The following is a 25779-nucleotide window of genomic DNA, read 5'->3' on the forward strand; positions in this document are numbered from 1 at the left end:
AGCTCCATCTGTGCCCCCAAGTGCCCGGTGCAGCAGCACCAAAGGCAGGGGAGGCAGGTGGCAGGCAGGGGTCTTGTCCCTTGTCTGTCAGGCCTCCCTGCTGGCCCCCTCATCTGTTCATGGCAGCCATTCCTTGGGTAAATCGCCCCCCATCTCCCCAGGGTGCTGGGTGGATGCTGCCGTGGGCAGGAGCCTCCCAGGGCTGGCAGCTCCCTTTTAAGCCCCTGTGGATTACTCTGGACTTGGGTGCATGCCAGGAGGGGTAGGAGGAGGAAGAGGAGGATGAAGAGCAGGCTGGCTGGCTGGGGACACGGATGTCACTACCTTGGGGGACCTACCTGTCCCTGAACACAGCCCCAGGGCTCCCTGGGCACCCCCTGATGTTCATGGGGATCCCATCAGGAGTGATGGGTGGGCTCCAGTGAGGCTGGCACTCACCCATCCACAATCCCCAATTGCACCATCCCTCACTGGCTGCATCTTCTCTGCTGTCACCCCCAAACCTGTGTGGGACAGCAGCCATGGAAGTAGGGATGGGGGAGGGAGGTGGGAAAGGTGGAAAAGAAGCAGGATGAAGGTGGCAGGAAAGCAGTGGCAGAGCTTAGGGTTTTATTTGGTCTCAAGAGAGGTGGGTGCTGGTGTGGGCCAGTGCAGTGTGAGTGCCAGCTGAGCACCTGGGTTGGCACAAGGGTGAATGTGCAGGCAGAGGGGTGGGTGGGCTGGCCACATCCCCCTGCCCTGTGGTTCCTTCCTGCTCACTTCAGCTGCTGCAGGAAAGCCAGGAGTCCACGGTGCCACTCATTGGGCTTGTCCAGGTAGCAGGCGTGTCCTGCACCCTGCAGCATCAGCACCTGGTGCTCAGGGATGTGCTGCAGGTTGTTCAGGCTGGTCTGCCCCAGCTCTACATCCTGGTCCCCATACACGATCAGCGTGGGGGTCTGTAGAGGGGGAAAGCAGCCTGAGCCTTTGAGCGTCACACAGGCACCTGCTCCTCTTTGCCAGGGAAACCCTGGAGGGGAGTCACTTGCCCTTCTCCCCCACCCAGTATGAGAAAGGGAAACAGAAGCTCAGGCTCCTGAGTCTCCAGTTAACCCTTCTTTACCTCCCAGTACCCCACATTTACATTCCTTCACCATCAGGTTCTCCACTTTCAGTGGCAACAGGGTTTCTGGCCTGTTTGGCCTTTCCCCTGCTCAATCCCGGTGCCAGGGTCCCCTCTGCCCCATCTCCTCCCCCAAGTGCCCTTCCAGGCCGTACTTTGATCTGGGCATACTGCTCCGCTGTGAATTTCTCGGTGCAGATGGGTGCCACAGGTACATAGGCCTTGAACAGCTGGCTGTGCTCTAAGAGGAAGGGCAGCGAGTACATGCCACTGAGCGATGGGCTGATCACCACAGCTGGACCCAGGTGCAGAGCCTCCGAAACCGCCTTCAGGAACGCCGCCGGTGCTGGCTGGCCCACAGATGCTGGGGCCACGGCGTCCTTCGAGCGGCCCAGCCCTGAATCATGCGAGACACAAGTGGCCCTGTCAGGCTCCACACCGCCTCAATGACGGGGAGAAGCCAGCACAGCACAGCACAGCACAGCCCAGCATGACACTGGGGTTGCCATCCTGGCCCCACAAACCGGTGCCTACCCTGCCTGACTCCATGCCTTACCCGGCAGGTCGATGGCCACAGCTCGGTAGCCGTTCTCGGCCAGCGTGGCCAGTGTCCCCAGCTGCAGCCAGGTTTCGGAGGAGAAGCGGATGCCGTGCAGCAGCAGCACGGTCAGCCGTGGCGCTGCCTGTGCCGGGTCAGCCTGGCGGTAGAAGAGGCTCTGTCCCTGCACGGTGACGGTGCTCTCGGTGATCCGCGGGGCGGCCATGCCTGCGGGCCGGGGGGCTGTAACGTGGGGCAGAGGTGGGAAGGGGACGGCTGATGTGCCTTCTGCCAGTGTCGGGCCCGGTGGTGGCAGCAAGGCAAAAGGGCTCTGAGGGGTCACACCGGCATCATCTTCACTGTGGTGGCACCACCGGGGTCACTGATGCGCCAGGCGGCCTCACGGGCCCGCCCCTGCCTCAGTTTCCCCGTCCGTCGCTGGGCCTGCAGCCCTTACCTGCTGCTCCGCACACGGGGCCGGCCGCCGCTCGTCTCCTCCCCGCCGCACCACGGGACTCGGGGTGCCGCGCCCCGGGGCCAAAGAGCGGGGGGCCGGGCGAGAGAACGGCGGCACCGCGCCCTGGAGCGCCAGGTCCGGGGCGGCCCCCGGCACCGCCATGGCCCTGCCCCGCCGGGCGGAGCCGAGCTTTCCCGAGCAAAGCCGAGTATTGCCGAGCGAAACTGAGCCCTACCCGGACTCTACCGAGCCAGGCCGCGCGCTGTGGAGCAGAACCCGAGCTCTGCCGTGCAGTACCGAGCGCGTTCCGAGCCCCGCCCGAGCCGCGGCGAGAGCCGCCGAGCCCTTGACGAACATTGCCGAGTCCTGCCGAGCTCTGCCGAGCTGGGCCGAGCCCCGGCCGAGCCCAGCGATTCCCCGGGCCGGGCCCCGCTCGGGCCCCGGCCGCTCTGTCCTTCGGGGCTGCAGTGCTGCGCGCTGCCGCCAGGCGGGGCCCGAGGGCGCAGCGGCGCCGTGCGCGGCGGGCCGGGGGCGGCGGGGCCGGGCGGGGCTCGGGCTGGGCCAGAGCTGAGCAGAGCGGCGGGGACCGGGACCTGTTCCCCGCAGCAGCGGGGCTGGGGTCCCGCAGCCCCGCGCTGCCGCTCTCCTCCAGCGGGAGGGGAGATGCTGCTTGCCCGCAGCCGCCTGGGGCTGCTGCTGCTCGGGGCGCTGCTCACTTTGCTCCTGTACCTGTGGCTCCCGGCCGCCCGGCGCTCGCGGCCTGACGAGGGCAGGCGGGCTTGGCGGGCGGCCAACGGCACCGTGCGGGCGGGGATGGCTGCGGGAGAGCCCCCCGTGTTCTACAGGGAGGTGCCCGCAGCGGCTGTGGGCCCCGGGAGGTGGGTCAGGGAGGTCGGGCAGCCCGCCGGCAGCTGGGGCGTGGCAGGCCCCGGGGCCGGTCTTCACCAGCCCCCCGCAGGCACGGCAGCCTTCCTGAGCCCCTTCCCGCCTGTCTTCCCGCACGCAGGCCTGATGTCCTGTTCCTGCACGGCCAGGCGTTCACCTCCAAGACGTGGGAGGCCTTGGGCACACTGGCGCTGCTTGCTGGAGAAGGCTACCGTGCCGTTGCAATAGACCTGCCCGGTAGGACCGTGGCACTGTGCTTAGCTGATCTCTTTGGGCAGCTCCAGTCCCTTGCTTAGTCACTGCTGGGCTCTGGATCTCCTTAGGGAGAGCTCTGGATAGCTGCGGGTGATCCCAGAGGCAGTGTGCCTGGGATCTGTCTGTATCCTGGGCCATTGATGGCTGTGACTCTACAACCCTGGGGCTTGATCAAACGTCCATTTTTGGCTAAGCCATTGAACCCTGGTGAGGAGAGACCATTGCAGGCTGCACAATGCCCCCTGACCACCCCATGCCCTCTTCCCCATACCAGGCTACGGGGATTCACCCCCAGTGGAGAAGGCGCTGACAGCACAGGGCCGGAGGGCTTTCCTGGACCACGTCCTGCAGGAGCTGGGCTTGCAGAAGCCTGTTCTCATCAGCCCCTCCATGAGTGGCCGCTTTGCCCTGCCCTTCCTCATGGCACACGGGGACCGGCTGGCCGGCTTTGTGCCCATCGCACCTGTGGGCACCAAGGACTACACTGCCGAGCAGTACCGGCGAGTCCAGGTGGGTTTTTGGGCTCTTGGGGCCTGTCCTGGGTATTGGCGAGCCTTGTGGGCCAGCTGGCTGCAGGGTGATGTGGAGGGTGGCACTATTTTGGGGTGAGTGAGGGGGACCTATGACACCCAGCTCATGGGGGTGCTGGCACCTGCCTCCCCTCAGCTTTGTAGCCCCCTGTGGTGATGTGGTGATGGATGGAGGTGGGCACAGCCCAGGGGGAGTGTGGTGGACATTTACCTCTCTGACAGCTGCTCTTGTTTTCTCTCTCCCCTTACAAAGACACCCACCCTGATCCTGTATGGTGACCGTGACACTGGCCTGGCTCCCCAGGCCCTGCAGAACCTCCAGCACCTCCCTAAGCACCGTGTGGCCGTGCTGTCTGGTGCTGGCCATGCCTGCTACCTGGACAAGCCAGAGGACTTCCACCGGGCCCTGCTGGGCTTCCTGCGCCAGCTGAAGTGAGCACTCCTCCCTGCCAAGCAGAAGGGCTGGGGCATCCGAGGGACTGGGAGGCACAGACGGCTGGCATGAGGGATGCTGCTCCCTCCTGGGGTATGCCCAGGATGGCGGGGTGTGGGGCTGAAGGGTCCCTTGCTGGCAGGACAGTGTCGTCTGTCACGAGGCCAATAAACTGATGCTGCTCTGCTCTCTGCGTGTGTCCCAAGCGCCGCGGGGCTCCTTCATCGCTCTGCCGCTAGTGCGGGGCCAGGAGGGTGCCCTGTGCCCCCTGCGTGCACCCGGCCCTTACTGCGCGCCCCGCTCCGCCCCTGCCCGGCCCGCTGCCGGCGGAACGGGAGGAGCGGGGCGGGGCGGAGCGGGAGGAGCGGAGCGGAGCGGGAGGAGCGGGGCGGAGCGGAGCGGGAGGAGCGGAGCGGGGCGGGGCGGGGCGGGGCGGGAGGAGCGGGGCGGGGCGGAGCGGGAGGAGCGGGGCGGGAGGAGCGGAGCGGGGCGGGGCGGGGCGGGGCGGGAGGAGCGGGGCGGAGCGGAGCGGGAGGAGCGGGAGGAGCGGGGCGGGGCGGAGCGGGAGGAGCGGGAGGGGCGGAGCGGGAGGAGCGGGGCGGAGCGGAGCGGGGCGGGAGGAGCGGGGCGGGGCGGAGCGGGAGGAGCGGAGCGGGGCGGGGCGGAGCGGGGCGGGAGGAGCGGGGCGGGGCGGAGCGGGAGGAGCGGGGCGGGGCGGGGCGGAGCGGGGCGGGAGGAGCGGGGCGGGGCGGAGCGGGAGGAGCGGAGCGGGGCGGGGCGGAGCGGGGCGGGAGGAGCGGGGCGGGGCGGAGCGGGAGGAGCGGGGCGGGGCGGGGCGGAGCGGGGCGGGGCGGGAGGAGCGGGGCGGGAGGAGCGGGGCGGGGCGGAGCGGGGCGGAGCGGGGCGGGGCGGAGCGGGGCGGGAGGAGCGGGGCGGGGCGGAGCGGGAGGAGCGGGGCGGGGCGGGAGGAGCGGGGCGGGGCGGGAGGAGCGGGGCGGGAGGAGCGGGGCGGGGCGGAGCGGGGCGGAGCGGGGCGGGGCGGGAGGAGCGGGGCGGGAGGAGCGGGGCGGGGCGGAGCGGGGCGGAGCGGGGCGGGGCGGGAGGAGCGGGGCGGGAGGAGCGGGGCGGGGCGGAGCGGGGCGGAGCGGGGCGGGGCGGGAGGGGCGGAGCGGGAGGAGCGGGGCGGGGCGGAGCGGGCGGGGCGGAGCGGGAGGAGCGGAGCGGGAGGAGCGGGGCGGGGCGGAGCGGGAGGAGCGGGGCGGGGCGGGGTCGGCGGGGAAGCGCTGGCGGCGGCAGCGCTGAGGTAGGGCCGGGGGTGGCGGGGGGCTGAGCAGCGGGGCCGGGCAGCAGCGCCTGGCACCCGTGGGTGGGTGCCCCGGTGCCTTCGTCCCCCTTAAGCCCGGGCTAAGGTGCCCTGCACCCCCTGCCCTTGCACCCTTCCTCTACTGCCCTGCACTCCCTCGCCGCACTGTTCTGCACCCCTAGCCATGGTGCCTTGCGCCCCCTGCGCTCCTAACCACAGTGTCCAGCACCCCTCTGATCCAGCACCCCTCTGCCCTTCTGCCCATGCTGCGCCTTCACCCCAGTAACGCAGCTGCTGCAGCCCTAACCATGGTGTCCTGCCTGCCCTCTGCTTCACCCCGTACCCTGCATCCCAGCCGCAGTACCTCTGCACCCCACTGTGCCTCCTGCCTGCACCCCAGCCATGGTACCCTGTACCCCACCTGTGCCCTTTTGTACCCCCAGCCACCGTACCCCTGCACCCCTCATAGCCTCTCTGCATCCCCTGCTCCCATAGCCCCTTCACCCCTCCTGCTGAACCCCCATATCCCCTAAGCACCCCACATCCTCCTGCTCCTCCAGCCACCCAGCTTCCCTCAAACCTGTCGCTGTAATGTGGTCCCCCAGTACCTCTATCCTCCTTAACATTCAATCCCCCTTCACCATCCCCATTTCCCTGCAGCCCCAGGGCCTTTCCTTGCAGCTCTCCTGCACCCCCTAGCCTGGCAGTAGCCCCCTTTCCCTACCTGCACCCCCTTACACCAGCATCCTGCCTTCCCTGCCTGCATCCCCCAGCATTCCCACAAACCTCTAACCCTTGGATAATCCCAACTACCATGTCTCCCTCCCCAACATACTCTTCTTCCCCTTTATCCTTCTTCATCCTCCCTCACCTAGTTGCCCCCTTTGCCTTGCCTTTCCCTGGATTTCACCCCTTGCCTGGGCATCATAGCCTGTCCTGTCACTGTGTTTGGGGCAGGAACATGTGTTTTGGGGGAAGAATGACAGGCCAGTGTTGGGGGCACACCCCATGTGGGGGGGATTACTCCCATGGTGGCAGAGTCCCAGGAGTCACATGGGGGAGACCTTTGCCCCATCTCCCTTCGGTTTCTGTGACGACCAAGTATGCAGGCGGACTTTGGAGGGACTGGTGGGTGATTAACCATCTTGCAGCTCTTTCCCCAGAGCTTTGCAGCCCTGGTCCCAGACATGGCACCTGGGAAGCCTGGGAAGAGCACGGGAGCCTCAGAGAACCCCTCAGTTACACTTTTCCGGGAGTACCTGAGGATTGACACTGTCCACCCTAAACCTGACTATGGTGAGGATGGGGGGATAGAATGGGGAGCCATGTGGGGACTGGGTAATGCAGCTTTGCAGCTCCAATCTTTGGACTCAGGTGCCCAAGTGCTGTACTGGGGCTGTTTTGATTGTGGTGTTAAGGAGCAAACTCCTTTGTGCCTTATCTCTGCTGGTGTCTTTGGTTGGGGCAGGGTCATCTCAAGTGCCCTCAGAGCTATTGTTTGCTTTTTCTAGCCCCGTGCCCCTTGCTCCCCTTTCCCTTCCCTGGGATGGGTGATCTCCTTCTGTTAACATTTATGTCTTCCCACTAAAGTACATTTTTTTTGGTGAGAAGCTCCCAATGTTGCTTCTCTGGAGGAACATTCCCCCTGAACTCACCCTTACTCAATTTTTATTTTTTTCATATTTCCCAAGTCCTCACCCCAAAGGGATGGTGATGAGCTGCTCCCGTCCCTGTTCATGGCTACTTCTTGTGTCCAGGACCTGCAGCACGTGTTCTCTTTTGTCACTTCTTTCCTTGTTCTGGGAGCCCTGCAAAGCCTTGGGTCCCTGGGGGTTTGCAGTGAGAGACCCCAGTGTAACGGTGGGCATCCCTACTCTTCCCCAGATGCAGCTGTCCAGTTTCTGGAACGTGTCGGCACCGACCTGGGCTTGGCCTGCCAAAAAGTGGAGGTGAGCAAGCCAAGAAGCAGTTTTAGTCTGTCCACCAATCCATCCATCTAGCCGCCTGTGCTTGGGTCCTTAGTGACCAAGATGTTCCTCTGCCTGCACTCAGAGCTAGGCAGGAGTGAATCCCCTCTGCCTGTAATCCTCTGCTGACCTGAGCCCTTCCTTAAGCCAGTGGTCCGGCTGCTCCCTGCTGACCTCTGCAGCTGCCTGTGCTATGATTAGCAGGGACCTGGCAGTGTCATGTTGGCTGGGGCCATCCTTCCTGCTGGTGCTGGCTGTCCTGGGAGACTCCTGGGCACCAGGGGAAGATGCTGGGTTTGTCTTTCCTCCTCTGAATTTTCAGCCAGGTTTGGCACCTGCAGGTCTGGCTGTGGGCATTCAGGCAGGTCTGCTCCTGCTACCTGGCCTCTCCCACTGGAGAAAGGGGTGGCATCCAGAAACTTTTTCCAAACTGTTGCTTTTTGGCTTCAGCTTGCTGGTCCAAGCCTTTCTGTCCCCATCCTGCTGGTGACATCCTGCCTTTGTCCCACAGGTGTGCCAGGGCCATGTGGTGCTGATCCTGACCTGGCAGGGCACGAATCCCCGCCTGCGCTCCATCCTTCTCAACTCCCACACTGACGTCGTGCCTGTCTTCGAGGTGCTGAACAGAGCCAGGGGTGGGAAGGACATGGAGAGGAGGACGGGGTGGATGGGAGCTGGTGCCTTCTGTGCCCTTCTGCCATCGTGGACACTCTTCCCTGCAGGAGCACTGGACCTACCCACCCTTCGAGGCAGTTAAAGACTCGCAAGGCAACATCTATGCCCGGGGTGCCCAGGACATGAAGTGCGTCTCCATCCAGTGAGTGAAGGGCTCTGCACCTGCTGGGTGAGCACGGTGCTGCTGGTGTCTCTGAGTGATGCAGGACAGGATGCCACTATCCCCAGGGTCCCTGGGGCCAGAGGTGCCACCTCTGCCCTGAGGTGGCTCAGAGCACACAAGCCCCTCTCCTCCACAATGACCGTACACTATCTTCCCTTGCAAGGTACCTTGAGGCCATCCGGAGGCTGAAGACAGAAGGGAAGTCTTTTGCCCGCACCATCCACCTCACCTTTGTGCCTGGTGAGTCCCCAGGTGTCCCCTCTCAGGAGGTACAGAAGGGGCTGGCAGCTGGGTGGTGCTGTGGAGTCTCTCATGGCAGCCAGGCTCCCCCGGTGGTGACCTCCCCTAGCTCAAGGCCGGAGAGGTTTCCATGTCCAAGGACATCAGGTGTGCTGATGGCATCCAGGCTGGCATGGAGGGAGGACTAGAGGTGGTGGGCTGGGGGATGCCCCAGTTCCTTCCTCCATGCCAGGCTCTCTTCCACAGATGAGGAGGTGGGCGGACACAAGGGCATGGAGATGTTCGTGCAGCGCCCTGAGTTTAAAGCACTCAACGTGGGCTTTGCCATGGATGAGGGTGAGTATTGGTAGGGCTGGCACTGGCATGTGTGTCCTCCTGGCATCACTCCCCAGGCACCAGCATCCCATATGCTTCCAGGGACCCCCTTTTGGGATCCTTCCCCTGGGCAGTGGGGAGTGCCAGTCTGGAGGAAAATGCTGCTGGGACAGAGCAGAGGGAGCACATCATGGTAACTCCATGTCCCACTGACCCTCTGTCTGTGCTCACCACAGGCCTGGCCAGCCCATCTGACACCTTCAGTGTCTTCTATGGTGAGAGGAGCCCATGGTGTGAGTATCTGTGTGTCCACTGCCCTGTCCTTGGCTCTCCTGGGTGTTGGGGCACTGATGCTATCCCAGGCTTTCTGCTCAACCCTTCCCTCTGCACCAACTGCTGCAGGGATAAAGGTGAAGTGCATGGGTAGCCCTGGGCATGGGTCCCGCTTCATCAGCAACACAGCGGCTGAGAAGATGGTAAGAGAGGGGGTACCCCCTTTGCACCCCCCATGCCTGCCCTGGGCTGCCAGGCCCCTGCCCACGGGGCTGGTCCTCACCTGCTGTCCTTCCCTCCCCAGCACAAAGTCATCAACTCCTTCCTGGCCTTCAGGGAGAGCGAGAAGCAGAGGTAGGAGATGGGCAGCAGGATGGCAGTGGCTTAGTTCAGTCCATGAAGGGAGCCTTTGGCATCCCAAGCCAAGCCGTGATCTGGTGCTGCTGCTCTGTGCCTCAGTTTCCCCATTTTGGGTGATGGCATGGTAGGGAAGCGCTTCTCCCCGGGTGGCAGATAGTGACTGTCCCTTGCATCCCCCAAGGCTCAAGTCCGACTCAAGCCTGACCCTGGGGGATGTCACTTCTCTCAACATGACCATGCTGGAGGGGGGTGTCTCCTTCAACGTGGTGCCCTCTGAGATGGCCGCCGGCTTTGACATCCGCATCCCACCCACCGTGGACCTGAAGGTGGGCACCATGCCAGCCCCACCCAGGAGAGGTCTGGGATGAGGTTGACCTGCTCACACCCCTCCTCTGGTCTCTGCCCTAGGCCTTTGAGGAGCAGGTGACCACATGGTGCCGCGATGCTGGGGAAGGTGTCACCTGTGAGTTCCACCAGGTGAGGGATCTCAGCTGCCTGGCATATCGTGGCTATCCCTCTCCTTCTTTATTATCCCTTCATCTGCCCTCTCCCTCTTGTCAGAAATGCATGGACCAACACATCACCTCCACTGAGGAGTCAGACCCATGGTGGAAGGCCTTCAGTGGGGTCTGTAGGGACATGTAAGTACTGTCCCTAGGAAGGGCAGGACCCTGGCAGGGACATCCTCTGGTTGAGGCCAGGTGGCCCCTGAGGGTCTATGAAATCACGTCAGGGGCTGGGATGGGGAGCCCTGTGATTTGCCAAAGCATGTCCCTCCAAAAGGGATGGGACTGAGTGTCCCTGTGGGGCTGAGGGATGTCCTGGCACAGTCTCGTTGCCCATGGGGTGTGAGTAGGACAGGGAACCTGGCTGGCCCTGTGTCCATGCTGACACAGGGTCTCCCTTGACAGGAAGCTGCAGCTCAAGCTCGAGATCTTCCCGGCTGCCACCGACAGCCGCTACATCCGAGCGGTGAGTGTGATGCCAGATGCCACAGGTCCCTCACCTGGGGTGAGACCTGCGGCCCCAGCAGGACCTATGTCCAGGTGAAAGGGGGCATGTGGTGCCATGCTAGCTCTGACCTCATTCTGTGTCTCCCCATCTCCAGGCAGGACACCCTGCTATTGGCTTTTCACCCATGAACCGCACCCCGGTGCTGCTCCATGACCACAACGAGTTCTTGAATGAGCAAGTCTTCCTGCGGGGCATCGAGATCTACGCCCGCCTCCTGACTGCCCTGGCCTCAGTGCCCCCGCTGCCCTCCGAGGGCTGAGTGCCTGGCCAGGGGCAGGGAGTGCCAAGCAGAGAGACCTAAGGCTTTAAAAAGAGGGACAGGGGCTGGGCAGAGCAAATACCTGCTGCAGTGCTGGGGATGTGGATGGCATCATGCCATGTTGGCTGTGTTCAGGGCTGGCCTGATGGTGACACCCACAGGGTTGTGTTCCCCTTGGTCATGTGCCAGTAGAGCCTCATGCCCAGGTGCCTCCAGCCTTCCTGGTGTTGTCAGTGCCTCCCCTTCTCCCTGTGCCATCTCTGGCTGCACTGGCTGGGTGGTGAGGGGCTGGCCAGTGCCCCACTCTGTCTCCCTATGCCTTGCCCTGCCTCCCTGCCCGCTTGCCGGGGGAGATGGGCCAGTGCTGCCCACTCTATCAATAAATCTCCTCGGTAAGCACAGCCTGGAGTGGGGCAGTCTGTCTGTCTGTCCATGATGGTGCTACCCACGGGGTCTCACCCAGGCACTGCGGATTTCCTGGTGCAGTGTGGTTTGCTGGGATGCATCTGCTCCCCTGGGCTCGTTGCCTGCATGACAGCAGTGCGGGCAGGATCCTGCCCGGGCAGGCTGAGGGCCTCTGCTCCCGATCAGCCTCGGGGGCCTGGTGCTGGGGCTCATCCTGCTCCTCCCTCCTTCCCTCCAGAGCTTCTGCCGCTTCCATGGACCCTCTGGTCAGGGCAGGCAGCGTGCGGGTCTGGGCAGGCACCTCTGCTCACCTGCCCGGGCTGCCATCGGCTGCACCTCCTCCTTGCTTGTTCCCAGCCCTGTGTGGCTCCCAGCGCCCTGGGGTGTGGGATCTATCCCAGCCATGCGGCTTCTTGGGGAAACCAAGGGCCCGCTGAGCGAATTGGGGTGGTTTTACACTGCTCAGGGAGACTTCCACAGCTGCACCATTACAAAAGGATGGGGGTGAGACAGGGGCCTCCAGCCTCCTGACCTCTTTTAATTAAGAAAGCTGCTGGAACCCTTATGGGGACTGGGGATAATGAAGATGCCCCATGCCGGGCTGGGAGAAGAGATGAGGCTGGTGGTGATGAAGCACTGAGGGAGAAGCCAGCAGCTCTCCACTCCTTCCCCTCCATCCAGTGCAGGGGGAAGTCCAGCATTTTTGGATGCAGGACACACTTGCTGTGTGATGAGGATCCCAGGGGAAGCTGGCGTGGATTCTCTGAGGTTTCATACAACCACATCCCATGAGCCAGCAGCCCTGGGGGAGGATGGCATGGGAGAGGTGTGGGTACCGTGGGGTCCTTGCTGGCCAGGATCCTTGTCCAGGGTGTTGGCACCTTTGCAGGCAGACAGCAGTGCCTCCCCTGCCCTGTCGGTGTGCCAGGGCTACCTGTGGCATCCTATGCCCCCCCTCGACCCTACTCAGTCCCTTTCCCAGCTGCTGCTGTCCCCAGCTTGCCTGGCACTGAGATGGGACCTGGCAGCTATGTGCGTGCTGATGCTGGGAGATCACACCACGCTGAGCATCCTGCTCGGGAGGCTGATCTGTGTGCCCTCTCCTATCTCCTACCAGAGCTTCCCTCCCTTGCCCCCCATCCTCAGGGATGAGCCAGAGGTGCTGGAGGGTCACTTCTGGGGAAGGGGACTGCAGTAAGGTCTAAAGCTTTGCTGGCAGGGGACATTTTGGGGTGTGCGGCGTTCTCAGGGTCCCCCCGGGAGATGGGGCCGTCCCCCCGCGCATCCCCCGCGCCCAGGGATGGGGCATGGCCGGGCCGGGGCGGGTCGGGGCGGGCCGGGGGCGGTCGGATGTCGGCCCCATAAAAGCTCGGTGCCACCGGCGGCCGAGGGCGCGGCGGCGGGATGCGGGCGGCGGTGGCGGTGTCGCTGTCGCTGTGCTGGCTCTGGGCGGCGGGGCACAGCCTGCCCCGGCTCCGCCTGTCCTACCGCGGTGAGCCGGGCCGGGGGCACCTGCTGCGGGACGGGGAAGGGGGGCTGTCCCCGGAGGGCTGTCCTCAGGGTCCCCCCTCCTGGGACCGGCTGGGGGCTTGGGGAGCCTCAGCTGCGAGCGCTGCACCCAAGCGCGGCTGTGTTGGTGCGGTTGGTGGGCAAATTGTGCTGGGGCTCGGGCTGGGCTGGGTTTCGGTGGGTGGCTGCCCGGCACCCTCCTCTCCCCACGCGGGACGTAGGGGCCCCCGAGGAGAAGGAGGAGAGGAGCCGGGTGACGGGGACAGGGGATGTGCCGCCGGGCTCCGCGCCAGCCCCGCCGCTTCCCATGGGGGATCGTCTCCCACGCGGCGTGCAGGGAAACTGAGGCACGGCGGTGTTCTGGCCCCGGCACGCTTTGGCTCGTGTGTCGGGTGGGTGCTGCGGTGCGTGGGTGGTCCCCCGGCGTGGTGGGTGCTCAGCATCCTGCACTGGGCTGCGTGGGCCCCGTGGCGCTGGGGTGCGGGTGCTGGGGTACCGGGGCCCCTCGGGAGCTGCGGGGGCAGTGCTTGGTTTTAATTAAAACTCTCCCTGTCATCCTGCTCTGGCTCGCCGCATCCCCCGCTCTGCCAACCTAATCCATGGGCTGCTCCAGCCAAACTTGACAGAGCCTGGTGTGCCCCAATCTCCTTCTGGCCTCACAGCAATGAACCTGCTCTAAAAAATTCAACATAAAATAAATTGCATCATGTATATCTTCCCCCTTCCTTCCCAGAAGGGGGAAAGACCTGGGCAGCCCAGAACTTCCAGAGCCTTGGGAGCTGCAGTGGCAGGGAGAGTGTGTTCCTCTGCTGCCTGGGCTGGGGGTTCCTGGGTTTGGCTGCATCCTTTGCTCTGTCCTTGGGCACGGTAGGTGACCCCAGGAGCTGACTCGCTGTTGAAAGGGAAACTGAGGCACACAGTGCCCCCCCATCCCCTCATCCTGGAAGCCCGGGATGGCTCCTGGCTCTGCCCCATGATGTGATCCGGTGTCCTCAGGTTGGCCTTGGCAGCAGGGAGAGGAGATCTGAGGTCTCAGCAGGGGTGAATCGTGGGGCTCAGTGTCTGGCTCAGTGTCTGATCCACTCCAGCACAAAGTCCAGCCGTGCAGGGCCGTTTCCCAGGTGCGAGGAGCTGCCTGGGGCAGGGTGGAAGCTCCTCAGCTCCTCAGCTTCCCACGGAGAGAGAGCCACCTTTGGAAGCTTTATTCTTTTTTTTTTTTTTTTTTTTTCCCTTAAGCTGGTTATTCCATTCGTCTTCCAAATTGGAAACAGCAACTGAAATTTCCCATGAAAAAATTCTGCCACCGCCTTCTCCCTGGGGGAAGAAAAAAAGAGAAAATTTCAATTAAAGACATTAGAGTCTCTGAAATTAAAACCAGGGTGAGCTGAAGCTGTTTGTGCAGAGCTCCTTGACCTAGGCTCTGCATGGCTGCTGGCTCTGGCTGTGAGGTGACTTTGTGAGGTGACAGGGACAGGCGTTGTGCTGTGGGTGCAATGGTGGCCATGTACCCAGCTCTCCCTCACACTTCAAGCCACCCTTTTCCTTTTGTTTCGACTTCCAGAGGTGGCTCATGTGAGAGGGGAAAGAGCATTTTGCTGTTGTGAGGACCAGAAGCATTGCCCTGTGCTCTTTGCTGTCCCTCCTAAGGGACCCCCACCCTGGGGAAAAGGTGTCCCAGGGCTGGATGGGGCATGGCAAAGGGCTGTTCCCTGGGGAGCTGGAGAGGAAGGCACCCTAAGCCAGTGTAACCTGAGGTGCAGGAGGAATTCGCCAGGCCTGGGGGAGAAGGGGAAGCCTTGCCTGAAACAATAAAAGGAGCCTGCCGACTTTGTCAGTGTTGTTTTGAGCTGGGAAAATATTATTGCTGGGCAAGAATAGAAGGAGACGACAGCGTTTTCCTGGGCTGGACCTGGCAATATGGGAGGACCTGATGCTGGGAGGACACAGGGAGGAGGGTGCCAGACTGGGTGGAGGGACCACCACTGCCTGGAGCCAGCTCTGCTTGCAAGCACAGACGCCTTGCAACGCCTGTGGGATGGAGCATTGGGGATGGAGGGATGGGGCTGGAGCTGCTGGGGCTGTATCCCCCATGTCACTGGCATCACCAGTTAGGGTACTGGGACTGTCCTTGAGCAGGGATCGGGTGTGTGGTGGGGTGAAGGTGTCTGTTGTCCCCTGCTGGGGATGGGCCTTGCCTCTCTTGCAGGGCCTAGAATTCGTTTCCCAGAAGGGGGCATTATGTTGCTGGCCACCTCCTTGCTGGAAGTGACAAATGTCCCCCCAGCAACAGCAGGACTTGGTAGCCCAGTGTCCTGACTGGATTTGTCCCAGCACCACCTCCCCTCTTCTGGGGACATATATGGGAGATGCTTGGGCTGGGTTTTTCCCTGGGGTCAGCAGCAGTGGCTGGCACTCTTCCGGGCTGGAGGGTGTTTGGGGACAGAGCTGTGCTCATCAATGGTGCTTTGTCCTCCTCCTTTGTCTGGCAGGCACAGAGGCCTGGCCTGGGGTCAGGATGGGTTCTCAGAGCCCTGTGAAGCTGAGCCATTCCCTCTGGCCCTCTCCCTCTGGCAGCTGTGGCAGCTCTGTGGGCACCACTGTGCCGGCTTGATGACCATGAAAGTAATTTCCCACTGGAAACCAGTCGAGCCACTGCCCCTGTGTTGTCTCCACTGTGAGGGTTCCCTTGGCATTGCACGAGATTCAGGCTTGGACTTGCTCTGGGGGCTTTGACTGCTAGACCCTGTTGTTTGGGATGTGATGTCCATCCCAGGGATGCAGCCTGTCCATCCCTGGGATACCCCCATACTGGTGTCTCTCCCCAAGTGCCTTGTCTATCCCATGGAGGAAGCCTTCCTGCCAGTGAGTTCTGGTGGCAGTGGCAGCAGTGGGCTTTGTGTGGCAGCTTCCCCATGGCACTGGCTGGGCGCCTGCTATTGTGTCCTTGGCTGGCACCCAGCAGGGACAGGACCTGCTTTCTGCCCACCCCGTGTCCGGTCTCACCACCCTCCCAGCTCTGTGTGAGCCCAGCTTGCTGTGGCACAGCCTCAGTAGGAGTCTGGGGGTGGTTCAGCCAAACCTTGCTGGGGGTGGCAACCTTTCCTGGGACCCTATTGCTGATTGTTGGCTCTGTAGCTTTGTCCTTGGCTGGCAGGGAGGACAGCACTCCAGCCAGGTTGAGGTTGGAATGTCCATGCCTCCAGGAAGGGATGGAGACATGCTGCAGTCTGGAGTGGCTGTGAGCAGCTCTGCTGACTCCAAGACAACCCCATGATACTTGGAAGCAGCAGCTCAGAGGAACCCTTGGGGCTGGGATGGCTTCTGCTGATGCTTTCATCTCTTCTTGGCAGAGCTTTTAGGCACCAACCGCTCCGTCCTCTTCTTCGGTCACCGCGGCTTCCTGGGCTTCCGCTCCCTCTACCTGGATGAGTATCGTGACCGGCTCTTCATCGGGGGGAAGGATGTGCTCTACTCCCTGCTTCTGGATGGGGCCAGTGCAGATGCCAAGGAGGTGAGCTGGGTGCTGCCGAGCATCCTGCGGTGTCTGTCCCCACCCTGGCCTCCTGTGGACCTGCCCGTGCCCAACTAGGCTGGACAAAGTCACTCTGAAACAAAATCTGCCCTGAGGATGGCCTCATCTTAAGTACCTTGAAATGATTCCATAAACTTGTAATGCCTGGCAAGAGCAGGCTGGCTGCAGTGGCTGGAGGGAAATTAGCTGACAATTAGTCATGATCATCAGCCTAGGAGACTGGTGGTGCAGCTCACCAGTTATTCCTGGGTACTTGGTGGGAGAGGTGATGGACCAGAATGATGCTGCTGAGTGGTGGCTCCGCTCCTCTTTTACCCTCTCCACTTTGACTTTTTGTTTTTCAAACATGGCTCTGGGCTGTTTCTAGCTGAAGAAAGAGGAGGAGGAAATGAAGTGCCCCTCAGCGAGCTGGGTCACTGCAGTGGGGTCAAGGGCTTGTGTACCCAAGCTGCCCTCGGTCCAAGAGCTGCTGAAGGCTGTGGGGGACATGGACTCCATCACTCCTGCTGTCCCCTGGGCACCCTTTCCCCCAGCCACCCACAAGCCCACCCCTTCCAGCCATTCCCAGCACGACCACCCAAATCAGCCCAGCTGTGGGCTGTGATTGCTAGGATGTATCTCCCCTGGAGGAAGGGTTGTAGGGTGGAAGTCCTGGGCTGGGTGGGCTCCAGGGAGCTGTGGCCCCTCTCTCTGTCCCTCTTTCTCCCTCTCTCTCTATCTGCTTGCCATTGGCAGCCTGGGGATGTGGATTTGCATGGCTGGTTCCCTGCTGTCCCCCCTCCCTGCTCCAACAGACCCTTTGTGTTCCAGATCTATTGGCCACCCCGCCCTGGGCAGACGGAGGAGTGTTTTCAGAAGGGGAAGGACCCAGGGGTGAGTCTCTCCCCATGTGTGCTCTGCTGTAAGCTGGGGGGTCCCAGATGGGTCCCCTTGTGCCAGATGGCTCCCCCCGTGTTGGGGCTGTGCCATGTCACCTGCCAGGGATGGCCCTGGGGCTCAGGGGCTAGTTAATCCTGGTGCAAGAGGGAAACTGAGGCAGGGAATCTGTGACCAGTCCTGACCACACAAAGAGGCTTGCTCCAGGCTCTGGAAATCCTGTCTTAGTTGCTCTGCTCTGTGGCCACAGAGTGGTGGCCAGTGTGTCCCAATGTGGCTGCACGAGCAGGCAGGGATAGCTGGGCTCTGGGACCAGAGCTTGGAGGGACCAAAACCCCCATGCTCTGCTCCAGACCCCAGCAACACTGCCTGGCCTATCCTGGCTATGCCTGATGGTGGGAATCTGTAACTGGCTCAGGTTTGGTGACCTTGTTCCCTAAACCTTACCCCTCTTTGCATCCCCCTGCCCCGATATGAAACAGGACTGTGGCGGGGAGAAAGTCCCCAGGGCTCCCCTGGCCCAGACAAATTGCTCCCAGGAGTCCCTGTTCTGCTCTCTGTGTTTATTTTACCAGCTCTCACCGACAGATCCAAGCCAGGGCAGGCTCAACTTTTTATTTTTCTTGAACATATATTTTTTTTCACTTGCTATTTTAGAGGCTCTTTGCAAAGGGAAAATAAACAGCAGGAGGCTGGGAACCCCCGGGGCGGCTCGGCAGCGGTGTTCCCAGCAGATGAGGGGCCTCGCATCCCGCTGTGGAGGGGACAATGGAGGGCAGGCAGGGCTGGCGCTGGCCAGGGGGAGCTGCCAACTAATGGTGGAGAAGGATGGGAGCCCTTTTCCAATGGGAACTGCCAGGAGAGAATGCACAAAGTCAGAGGTGGCAGGTCTCCAGCCCTGGGAATGTCATGGCTGCCGTCCCTCAGAGAAGGGGATAATTCCAGACAGCAGCGACCAGGACTGTGCTGGAGGCAGCCCAGGATGACTGTGGGTCTCTGTCTCTGTCTCCACTGTTTCCTCCTTTTGTTTCATCCCTGGCGTAAGCAGGAACATGATGGGGAAGGATGTCTCTGCATCTGGTCACGTCCTGGGTGCCGGGGGTTTGGGGCAGGGTTTGCAGCTTGTAGTGACATTGCTCCCCTGGCCAGCGTGGACCGTGCCACAGGGTGAGTGCACAGGTGCCTGTGGGCAGGTGGCAGCTGGATCCTGTGTGGTTCCCCTGGGATGCTCTTGGCAGCAGGAGGACCAGTAAAAAGCCCTGTTGTTTTGCAATGGACTGGGGTCCACCCAGATGCAGTGGGCACAAGCTGCCACCCCAGATCCCTGGCACCAGGCTGGAGGCAGTGAGGCTGGGAGGGGGAGCCCAGGGAGCCAGGGCTGGGGCTCACCCACTGTTGTGGGGTCCCAGGCAGAGGCAGGGAGCTGGAGTGGGCAAAGCACCAATACCTGGTGACCCTTTCTCTCCCCTGCTGTCCCCCAGACTGACTGTGCCAACTACGTCCGTGTGCTGCATCCCTACAACCGGACACACTTGCTGGCCTGCGGGACAGGCGCCTTCCACCCCATGTGCACCTTCATCTACGTGGGGTACCGTGGTGAGGTAGGGCAGCATCCCCAGCTGGGCACCCCTGGAATATAGATCCCCATTGCCTGCCTCTCTCCTGAGGGGCCTTGGGGCTGCATGGGGACACTGGATGTGCAGTTTGCTCTAACCTGGATACTGGATACTGGTGGGGGGGGGAATGTCAGGAAGCAGCTCCTTGTTGTCCCTTAGTCCTTCTGCTACCCCCTGTCCATCTTTCCCGCCTGTCTGCCTTGGGATCCCCTTTATAGACATGTCCCCAGGGGCTGGTGTCCTGCCAGGGGCTGAGGCAGGGTGGCGTTTTCTCCTCTCCAGCTCACTGCTCATAAATCTAGCTGGCTGGGGTGGAATGGCAGGACACCCCTCAGAGTCCTTCACACAGCCTGGCCCTGTTTGGGCAGCAGGAGCCCTGTCTGTACCATGATGACTCTGACCAGGCAGGCGGGTAAGCAGCGGGGATGGTGGATCCCCTTCAGCTGCTGTGCACCCTCATGGTCTCAGTCTTGCTTTAGAGCCTATCCAGGATGGTCCTTTGGGTGCACTGAGCGAGGTGCAAGTTGGGCAGGGACCAGAGCTGTCCCCTGCATGGCTGGGCACAGCCCAGGGCTCATCTGCCTGCTCCCCTCCCCAGCACACCTTCAGCCTGGACCCTGCCAGTGTGGAGACCGGCCGGGGCAGGTGCCCACACGAGCCCAGCCGTGCTTTCGCCAGCACCGTCATCGGTGGGTTGTCTTCCTCAGGATGTGGGAGCCCCTGGGGTGTGTCCCAGGGATGGTCCCCGTGCCAGCTGGGTGTTTTTGCAGGTGGGGAGCTGTATGCTGGCCTCACAGCAGATTTCCTGGGACGCGATCCCGGTGTTTTCCGCAGCATGGGGACCCGCTCCGCCCTACGCACAGAGGTGGACCAGCGCTTACTGCACGGTAACAGCTTCCCTCTGCCCCTCCATTTCCCCCAGCAGGGCTAATGCCACAAACCTTATGGTGGCCAGAGCATCTGTGACCATGGTCCAGCATCCCCCATGCCAGCTAAGAGCAGGGAAAGGCACCAGGGCAGCAAGGTCTGGGGGTGGTCCTGGCTGGCATCCAGCCCCAGCATGGACTGGGGTCTGGAGGTGCTGGCTGTGCCCTCTCTCCCCACCTGACATGACTAGCTCTTGCTTGTAGATCCCAAATTTGTGGCAGCCCACTTGATCCCAGACAACGATGACCGGGACAATGACAAAGCCTATTTCTTCTTCACGGAGAAGGTGGTGGAGGCAGACAGCAAGGAGCACGCCATTGTCAGTCGTGTGGGGCGTGTCTGCGTGGTAAGATACTGGTGTGGACCGTGGGGGATAGGGATGCATCAAGTCACAGCAGTGGCCCTGATCCCTGGTACTCCCTGTCCCTGCAGAATGATGCTGGTGGCCAGAGGGTGCTGGTCAACAAGTGGAGTACATTCAACAAGGCCCGGCTGGTGTGCTCAGTTCCCGGCCCTGGTGGCATCGACACCTACTTTGATGAGCTAGGTAAGGTGTGCATGGAGCTGTATCTCACTGTGGCTAGTCACTTAGACGGATTTCAGGAAAAAAACATGCTTTCATTTCCAGAGGATGTCTTCTTGCTGAGGACAAAGGATGGGAAGAGCCCGGAGATCTATGCCCTTTTCAGCACCGTCAGGTGGGTGGTCCAGCTCCAGCCTCTGGGGTCATCCAGCTGCAGCTGCCCATGACCTGCCCTGTCACTGTCACCAAGGGTTGCTGGCTGCTGTCCTGGTCTTTTGGGGATGTTGGTGCCCCTACTGCCAGCAGTGCCAAGCATGGCTCTGCTCAACTCACTCTGTGTCCCCTTGCAGCCACGTTTTCCGGGGCTCTGCTGTCTGTGTGTACCGCATGGCAGATATCCGGGAGGTCTTCAACGGGCCCTTTGCCCACCGAGAGAGCCCCCACCACCAGTGGGGTGCCTACGAGGGCAGGGTGCCCTACCCACGGCCAGGCGTGGTGAGTGACTCCCTGGAGCTCCAGGTCCGCTCCGCTCCTCCAGCTGCTCTTCTGGGGTGGTGATGGAGCCATCCCCCATCTTCTCAGCTCCTGAAGAGGTCAGCTGGTGCTTTGCCAAGGTCTAGCAAAGGGGTGGAAAACATGAGTGACAAACTGGAAGGCAGAAAAGGACCCAAAACAGTTCTGAGGGGTGATGGAGGGGGAAGGAGTGATGGGTGCTGGGGTGGCTGGGCTGAGCTGGTCCTCTCTTGTCCTTGCAGTGTCCCAGCAAGACCACCAACCAGCCCCGGCGGCAGTACGGCACCACCAAGGACTTCCCTGACGAGGTGCTGCACTTTGCCCGCGCTCACCCCCTCATGTACAAGCCCGTGTACCCCCGGCACCGCCGGCCTCTCCTTGTGAAGACTGATCTGCCCCACCGGCTGCGCCAGCTCGTGGTGGACAGGGTGGAGGCCGAGGATGGGCAGCACGACATCCTCTTCCTCGGCACAGGTGAGCAGCAGGAACAGAGTGCAGGAAGGAGCTGCAGAGCTGGGGGTCCCAGCAGTCAGCCCCCTGGGCTGTGAGATGCAGGGTGCTCACACCTCCATCCTCCTCGGCCCCCAGATGCTGGCTCGGTGTTGAAGGTGGTGGTCATGCAGAAAACAAGCTCAGCCATGACTGAAGAAATCATCCTGGAGGAGCTGCAGGTTTTTAAGGTGACATTTACTGCCCCACTTGCAAGGGAGAGGGCAGTGGGGTGGGCTCAGGTTGGGGACACATGTGGGGATGGAGGGTAAGGGTTGTCACTGCATTGTTGGTCACTGGAAGGTCTCGGGGCTGTGAGGGCAGAGGCTGGCTGGGGGTATTTTCACCCTCCTCAAAACATTCCTGACGCTCCACCAAGCCCTGGTGGCTCTGAATGAGCCAGGCTGACTGTGAGGATTATGCCAGCCTGATGCCCACTCCCCTCCCCTACAGATGCCTGTGCCCATCACCCAGATGGAGATCTCTGTCAAGCGTGTGAGTACAGACACGGCTCAGTCACGGGGCTGGGACTGGGCAGGTGACCAGCTGTGGTCACCAGCCTCCTAAAGCCTTGTGATGCATGCCCTGGGGTGTCCTGGCTGGGCCCCTAGGCACCAAGCCCATGGGGGTTGCCAACATCACCCCTTGGTGCTGTTCCCCCAGCAAACGCTCTACGTGGGCTCCAGCTTAGGGGTGGCCCAGGTACGGCTGCACCAGTGTGAGTCCTATGGCACTGCTTGTGCCGAGTGCTGCCTGGCCAGGGATCCCTACTGTGCCTGGGATGGCACTGCCTGCACCCACTACCAGCCCTCCGGCAAGCGCCGCCATCGCCGCCAGGACGCCCACCATGGCAACCCTGCACACCAGTGTCTGGACCAGAACCTGACTGGTGAGAGACTGGGGGCCCCAGGGCTGAGGGGCTCCTCCAAGTGCCCCAAGGTGGCCTGACATGCACAGCCCTAGCACACAAAGGGGCTTGTGGCCGTTCCATGTGGGCACCCTCATCTGCCCATCTCATAGACCAGGGCGTGCCCCAAGAGAAGGTGGGTGCTGCTGGGGCTGGGTCTGGCCACTGGGAGAGAAGGGGATGAAGGCACACAGTGGTCAAGAGGGGCTGACACCTGGGCAGGTGGAAACCTGGCTCTGCCCTCCCTGCAAACCCGTGCCTGTCTTTGCCCTAGTGGACGATTTTGAGAGCGTTGAGGAGAAGGTGCTTTATGGGGCAGAGGACAACAGCACCTTCCTGGAGTGTGTGCCCCGGTCCCCGCAGGCCAGCGTGCAGTGGTTTGTCCAGAGGCCCCCTGACGAGCAGCGGGATGAGGTGAGGCTCCCCTGCACCTGCTCCCGTTGTGGGGACATGGGAGAGATGTCGGGCCAGACCTGGACCCTCCCAACCCCATGGTGGTCCACAGGTGAAGACGGACGAGCGGATCCTGCAGACGGAGCACGGGCTGCTTTTCCGCAAGCTGCACCGGCACGACGCCGGCATCTACTACTGCAAAACGCTGGAGCACGGCTTCACCCAGACCGTGGCCAAGACTGCCCTGCACGTGATCGCCAGCGAGCAGCTGGCACACACCTTCCCCCGGGGGCGAGGGGATGAGCTCCCTCACCTGCTCTGCCCTGAGCCCCAGCTGGCGCCACAGGCTCCCAAAACCTGGTTCAAGGACATCATGCACCTCATCAGCTCCCAAAACCCACGGCGGGTGGAGGAGTACTGTGCCCGCCTCTGGTGCAGCAGCCGTCCTCACCACCGCAAGAGCAAACTGGCCCAGGCCAAGCTGGTCCTGGCTGGTGTGGATGTGGCCAAGAAGGGACGGACAGCCAAAGCCCACAGCGAGAGGAACCGTGTGCCCCGGCAAGCACCGGCCACTTAGAGAGAGCAGGGTAATGGACGTGGGGCAGCCGTGGGCAGGTACCAGCTCCCTGTGCTGCTGCTGGCCCTGGGGGCCTCTTGACTTGGTGGGTGGCTTGCAGTGCTGCCAGCCTGGTCCCCTGGCTGGAGTGGATGGGCAGGTCCCTGTCACCCTCAGTGTCTGCAGGGTCACCTCACAAACAGGCAATGAGGTGGGACACATTGGCCCCCCCTTGCTCTTGCAGGTGATGCATCAGTGGGGGCTGGCTGTAGTCCTGGGTGGGCTGGGGCACAGTGGCACGGTGCCACCCAGGCCAGGCTGTCACCCAGATGCTGCCTGGATCCCTCCGTGAATACTGTAGCCGTGTGTGGTGCCGTGGGGAGCGGCTGATGGCTCCAGGCTCTTTCCACACCAGCACAGAGCCTGAGGAAGATGATGCCTGCTCGTATGGGGGAAAGCCAGCATCATCCCAAAAAGCCTCTGTGTGCAGGAGGAGCTCTGTCACCTGCTGTGCCTGGGGAGCCAGAGCTGTGCTGTGCCACCCAAGGTGTATCCTGGGGGACATGGCTCCTTCCTACCTTCCCCTGGCACTGGGACACACTCAGCAGTGCCAGCTGTGGGTGCAGCTGCCCACTTCCCCTCTGTCTGCCCCACAGCCACAGTTTTAGGGCCGGACAGGGTTGGGGAGAAAAGCAAACGGCTGCAAGCAGGTTAGACCTGTTCCTGGGTAAACACTGTGAGAGGCACTAACGGCACCGCTGCCACTGTGCCCAGGTGGGAGCAGGGACAGGCAGAAGGCAGCCCCAGCAGAGTTTGGGGGGCTGGGTGGGACATGGCTGGTTTGGGTGGGCTCCTGCTGCCTGGCAGAGCTAAACCAGCACCCAGGGCCTCCCCCAAACGCAGGGGCTGGGGGTAGGTGCATGGAGGGTACCTCCAGGCTGCCAGCAAGGTGTTCCTTGCTTTCCTCACCCGACATGAGCTCACTCATGGTCAGCCCTGGGCTGATAAAGATCTGAGGCAGGGCAGCCCCACACAATGGTGTGAACCACGGCCCCACCGGGACGGGCATTGTTCAGGGCTGGAGGAACGGGAAAGAAAAATAATAATAATTATAATTAAAAGGCCCTAAATAGCTCATACAAAGCCAGGTCGTGATATCATCTCTCCTCCCTGTGTGTTTGTGCTGCAGCAGCAGCTCCCTGGGAGCAAAGTCCCTCAGCAGCGCTGCCTCATCCCACGGAGATGGGCTGGGGGTCCTGGCCCTCTTCTCCTGCTCCCTGTCCCACCTCTCCTGCAAACTCCGTGTGTCTCCTGGGATGGGAGAGCTGTGGTTGGGCTGGCAGGCTGGCACATTTTCCGCAGGGAGGGGAGTGGTGCGGGTAGCGCTGGGGCCAGACAGGAGCCAAGCACGTGGATTTGGGTAATTGCAGGCCTGGGGGGCACAGGTGAACAACAGCCAACAAGCAGAGACAAGGAGGGAGCTGGGTGAAAAGCCAGGAATGAGACAGGAGCCTGATTCCTCAGGGCCTGGATTAACCAGCTCTGCAGTGCTGCACAGAGCCGTGCGCCCTTCTGCCCCGAGTGCCCCACAGAGCAAGAGCGGCCTGAGGCTCTGCTGCCTTGGGGACCCGGCCTTGAGGTGAACTGTGACAGGCTGGAGGTGGCACCGGGGCCAACAGTGCTTCAAATTGAGCAGGAACAGAGAAGCAAGCAGTCACCTAAATGGTCCCCCGTTTTGGGGGGGATTTTGTGCCTGCTCCCAGTAAATCTCTGGGGTGGCTGAACCCAGTCCTCCTGGGTAGATTTACCATAAGGCTGCAGCAGGAGAGACTGTCAGGGCTGCACACAGCATTCTGCAGGCTTCCAGCCAACTGAGGCAACCTGCGTCCCGAGAAACTTCCAGGGGCTGAGCGACCACCAACACACCCTCCCGCAGCGGGGGTGGAAGGAGGCACCCCGGGCAGCCCCAGCACCCCGGTGTCTGCGGGGGAGCGACCCCTGCCCGGGGCAGGAGCGGCGTGAGGGGAGCGCCGGGCCGGGCCTGGGAACGGCCGGAGAACAAAGAGCTCCTATTTTTATCCCGCTTCCTAAGGAAGTGCAGCGCGGGGCCGCACGCTCGCCCCGGCAGCCTGCCAGCCCCCGGGGCGGCCAAAGGCAGCTGCTGGGCAGGTCAGGGCTGGCAGCAGCCCTCACAGCCCGGCACGCAGCCACAGAACCCCCGGGGCTGGAGAGAGCCCCGAGATCTCCCCTGTGCCCGACACTGCCCTGTCACCGGACCGGCCAGCCTTGCCCCGAACTCCTCCAGGGACAGTGGCCCCACACCTCCCCGAGCAGCCTGTTCCAATGCCTGATCACCTCTGCCGTGATGAAATCCTTCCTGATGTCCAGCACGAACCTCCCTCGCTGCAGCTTATGACTGCGTGCCTCTCATCTCGTCTTTAGCTGCTTGGGAGGAGAGGCTGGGCGGTACAGCCCCTCACCAACAGGACAGGCTGCTGAGCCTGAGCCCCATCATCATCCCCAAACAACCCCACAGACAAACAACACAACCCCACCAGGCAGATGCACCCATACTATTTTTCCTGCTATTTCTTTCCCCCCAACATGCAGATTTTCAGAGCCCCTGTTACGAGTACTAGACATCCAACAGCCCTGGCTGTTGCAAATTCCGGCAGAGACCTCCGCCCCCAGCAGTGCTGTGAAGTGTTACAGTGAGCACATCGTCCTTGAGGCACAGGGGCAGAACTGAACTCTGCACTCGAAT

At 62.3% G+C, this 25779-nt stretch overlaps 4 protein-coding genes across 6 annotated transcripts; 3 read left to right on the plus strand and 1 right to left on the minus strand.

The window, feature by feature from the left end:
- Window positions 1-595: 595 nt before the first annotated feature.
- On the minus strand, window positions 596-2222 carry ABHD14B (abhydrolase domain containing 14B). The gene is made up of 4 exons (XM_021533531.4): window positions 2098-2222; window positions 1659-1883; window positions 1258-1499; window positions 596-938 (listed from the first exon to the last, which is right to left on the minus strand). Exons 2-4 carry the CDS (start codon window positions 1864-1866, stop codon window positions 756-758), a joined length of 633 nt encoding a protein of 210 aa, XP_021389206.2. The 5' UTR covers window positions 1867-1883; window positions 2098-2222; the 3' UTR covers window positions 596-755.
- A 427-nt stretch (window positions 2223-2649) lies between these two features.
- On the plus strand, window positions 2650-4387 carry ABHD14A (abhydrolase domain containing 14A). Its single transcript, XM_021533518.3, has 4 exons — window positions 2650-2975; window positions 3104-3219; window positions 3512-3747; window positions 4021-4387. Exons 1-4 carry the CDS (start codon window positions 2761-2763, stop codon window positions 4201-4203), a joined length of 750 nt encoding a protein of 249 aa, XP_021389193.3. The 5' UTR covers window positions 2650-2760; the 3' UTR covers window positions 4204-4387.
- Window positions 4388-5465: 1078 nt separating this feature from the next.
- Window positions 5466-11170, plus strand: ACY1 (aminoacylase 1). 2 transcript variants are annotated; one of them, XM_077786094.2, is made up of 15 exons: window positions 5466-5503; window positions 6655-6799; window positions 7388-7452; window positions 7982-8086; window positions 8193-8287; window positions 8472-8548; window positions 8795-8884; window positions 9100-9156; window positions 9266-9339; window positions 9441-9490; window positions 9678-9822; window positions 9905-9973; window positions 10058-10137; window positions 10408-10468; window positions 10605-11170. In XM_077786094.2, exons 2-15 carry the CDS (start codon window positions 6691-6693, stop codon window positions 10767-10769), a joined length of 1242 nt encoding a protein of 413 aa, XP_077642220.1. In that variant the 5' UTR covers window positions 5466-5503; window positions 6655-6690; the 3' UTR covers window positions 10770-11170. The 2 variants fall into 2 exon arrangements, with proteins under 2 accessions (XP_077642220.1, XP_077642221.1); XM_077786095.2 differs by having other exon boundaries at window positions 6667-6799.
- Window positions 11171-12563: 1393 nt separating this feature from the next.
- SEMA3G (semaphorin 3G) lies at window positions 12564-24158 on the plus strand. 2 transcript variants are annotated; one of them, XM_021534426.4, is made up of 16 exons: window positions 12564-12666; window positions 16034-16194; window positions 17026-17088; window positions 18573-18692; window positions 19306-19396; window positions 19478-19594; window positions 19838-19980; window positions 20067-20181; window positions 20263-20332; window positions 20508-20652; window positions 20913-21144; window positions 21259-21350; window positions 21613-21654; window positions 21823-22048; window positions 22341-22480; window positions 22572-24158. In XM_021534426.4, exons 1-16 carry the CDS (start codon window positions 12579-12581, stop codon window positions 23034-23036), a joined length of 2310 nt encoding a protein of 769 aa, XP_021390101.4. In that variant the 5' UTR covers window positions 12564-12578; the 3' UTR covers window positions 23037-24158. The 2 variants fall into 2 exon arrangements, with proteins under 2 accessions (XP_021390101.4, XP_085446763.1); XM_085590637.1 differs by having other exon boundaries at window positions 19921-19980.
- Window positions 24159-25779: the final 1621 nt, after the last annotated feature.

The sequence above is a fragment of the Lonchura striata genome, chromosome 12 (genome assembly GCF_050655825.1).
Source record: "Lonchura striata isolate lonStrDom1 chromosome 12, ASM5065582v1, whole genome shotgun sequence".
NCBI lineage: Eukaryota > Metazoa > Chordata > Aves > Passeriformes > Estrildidae > Lonchura > Lonchura striata.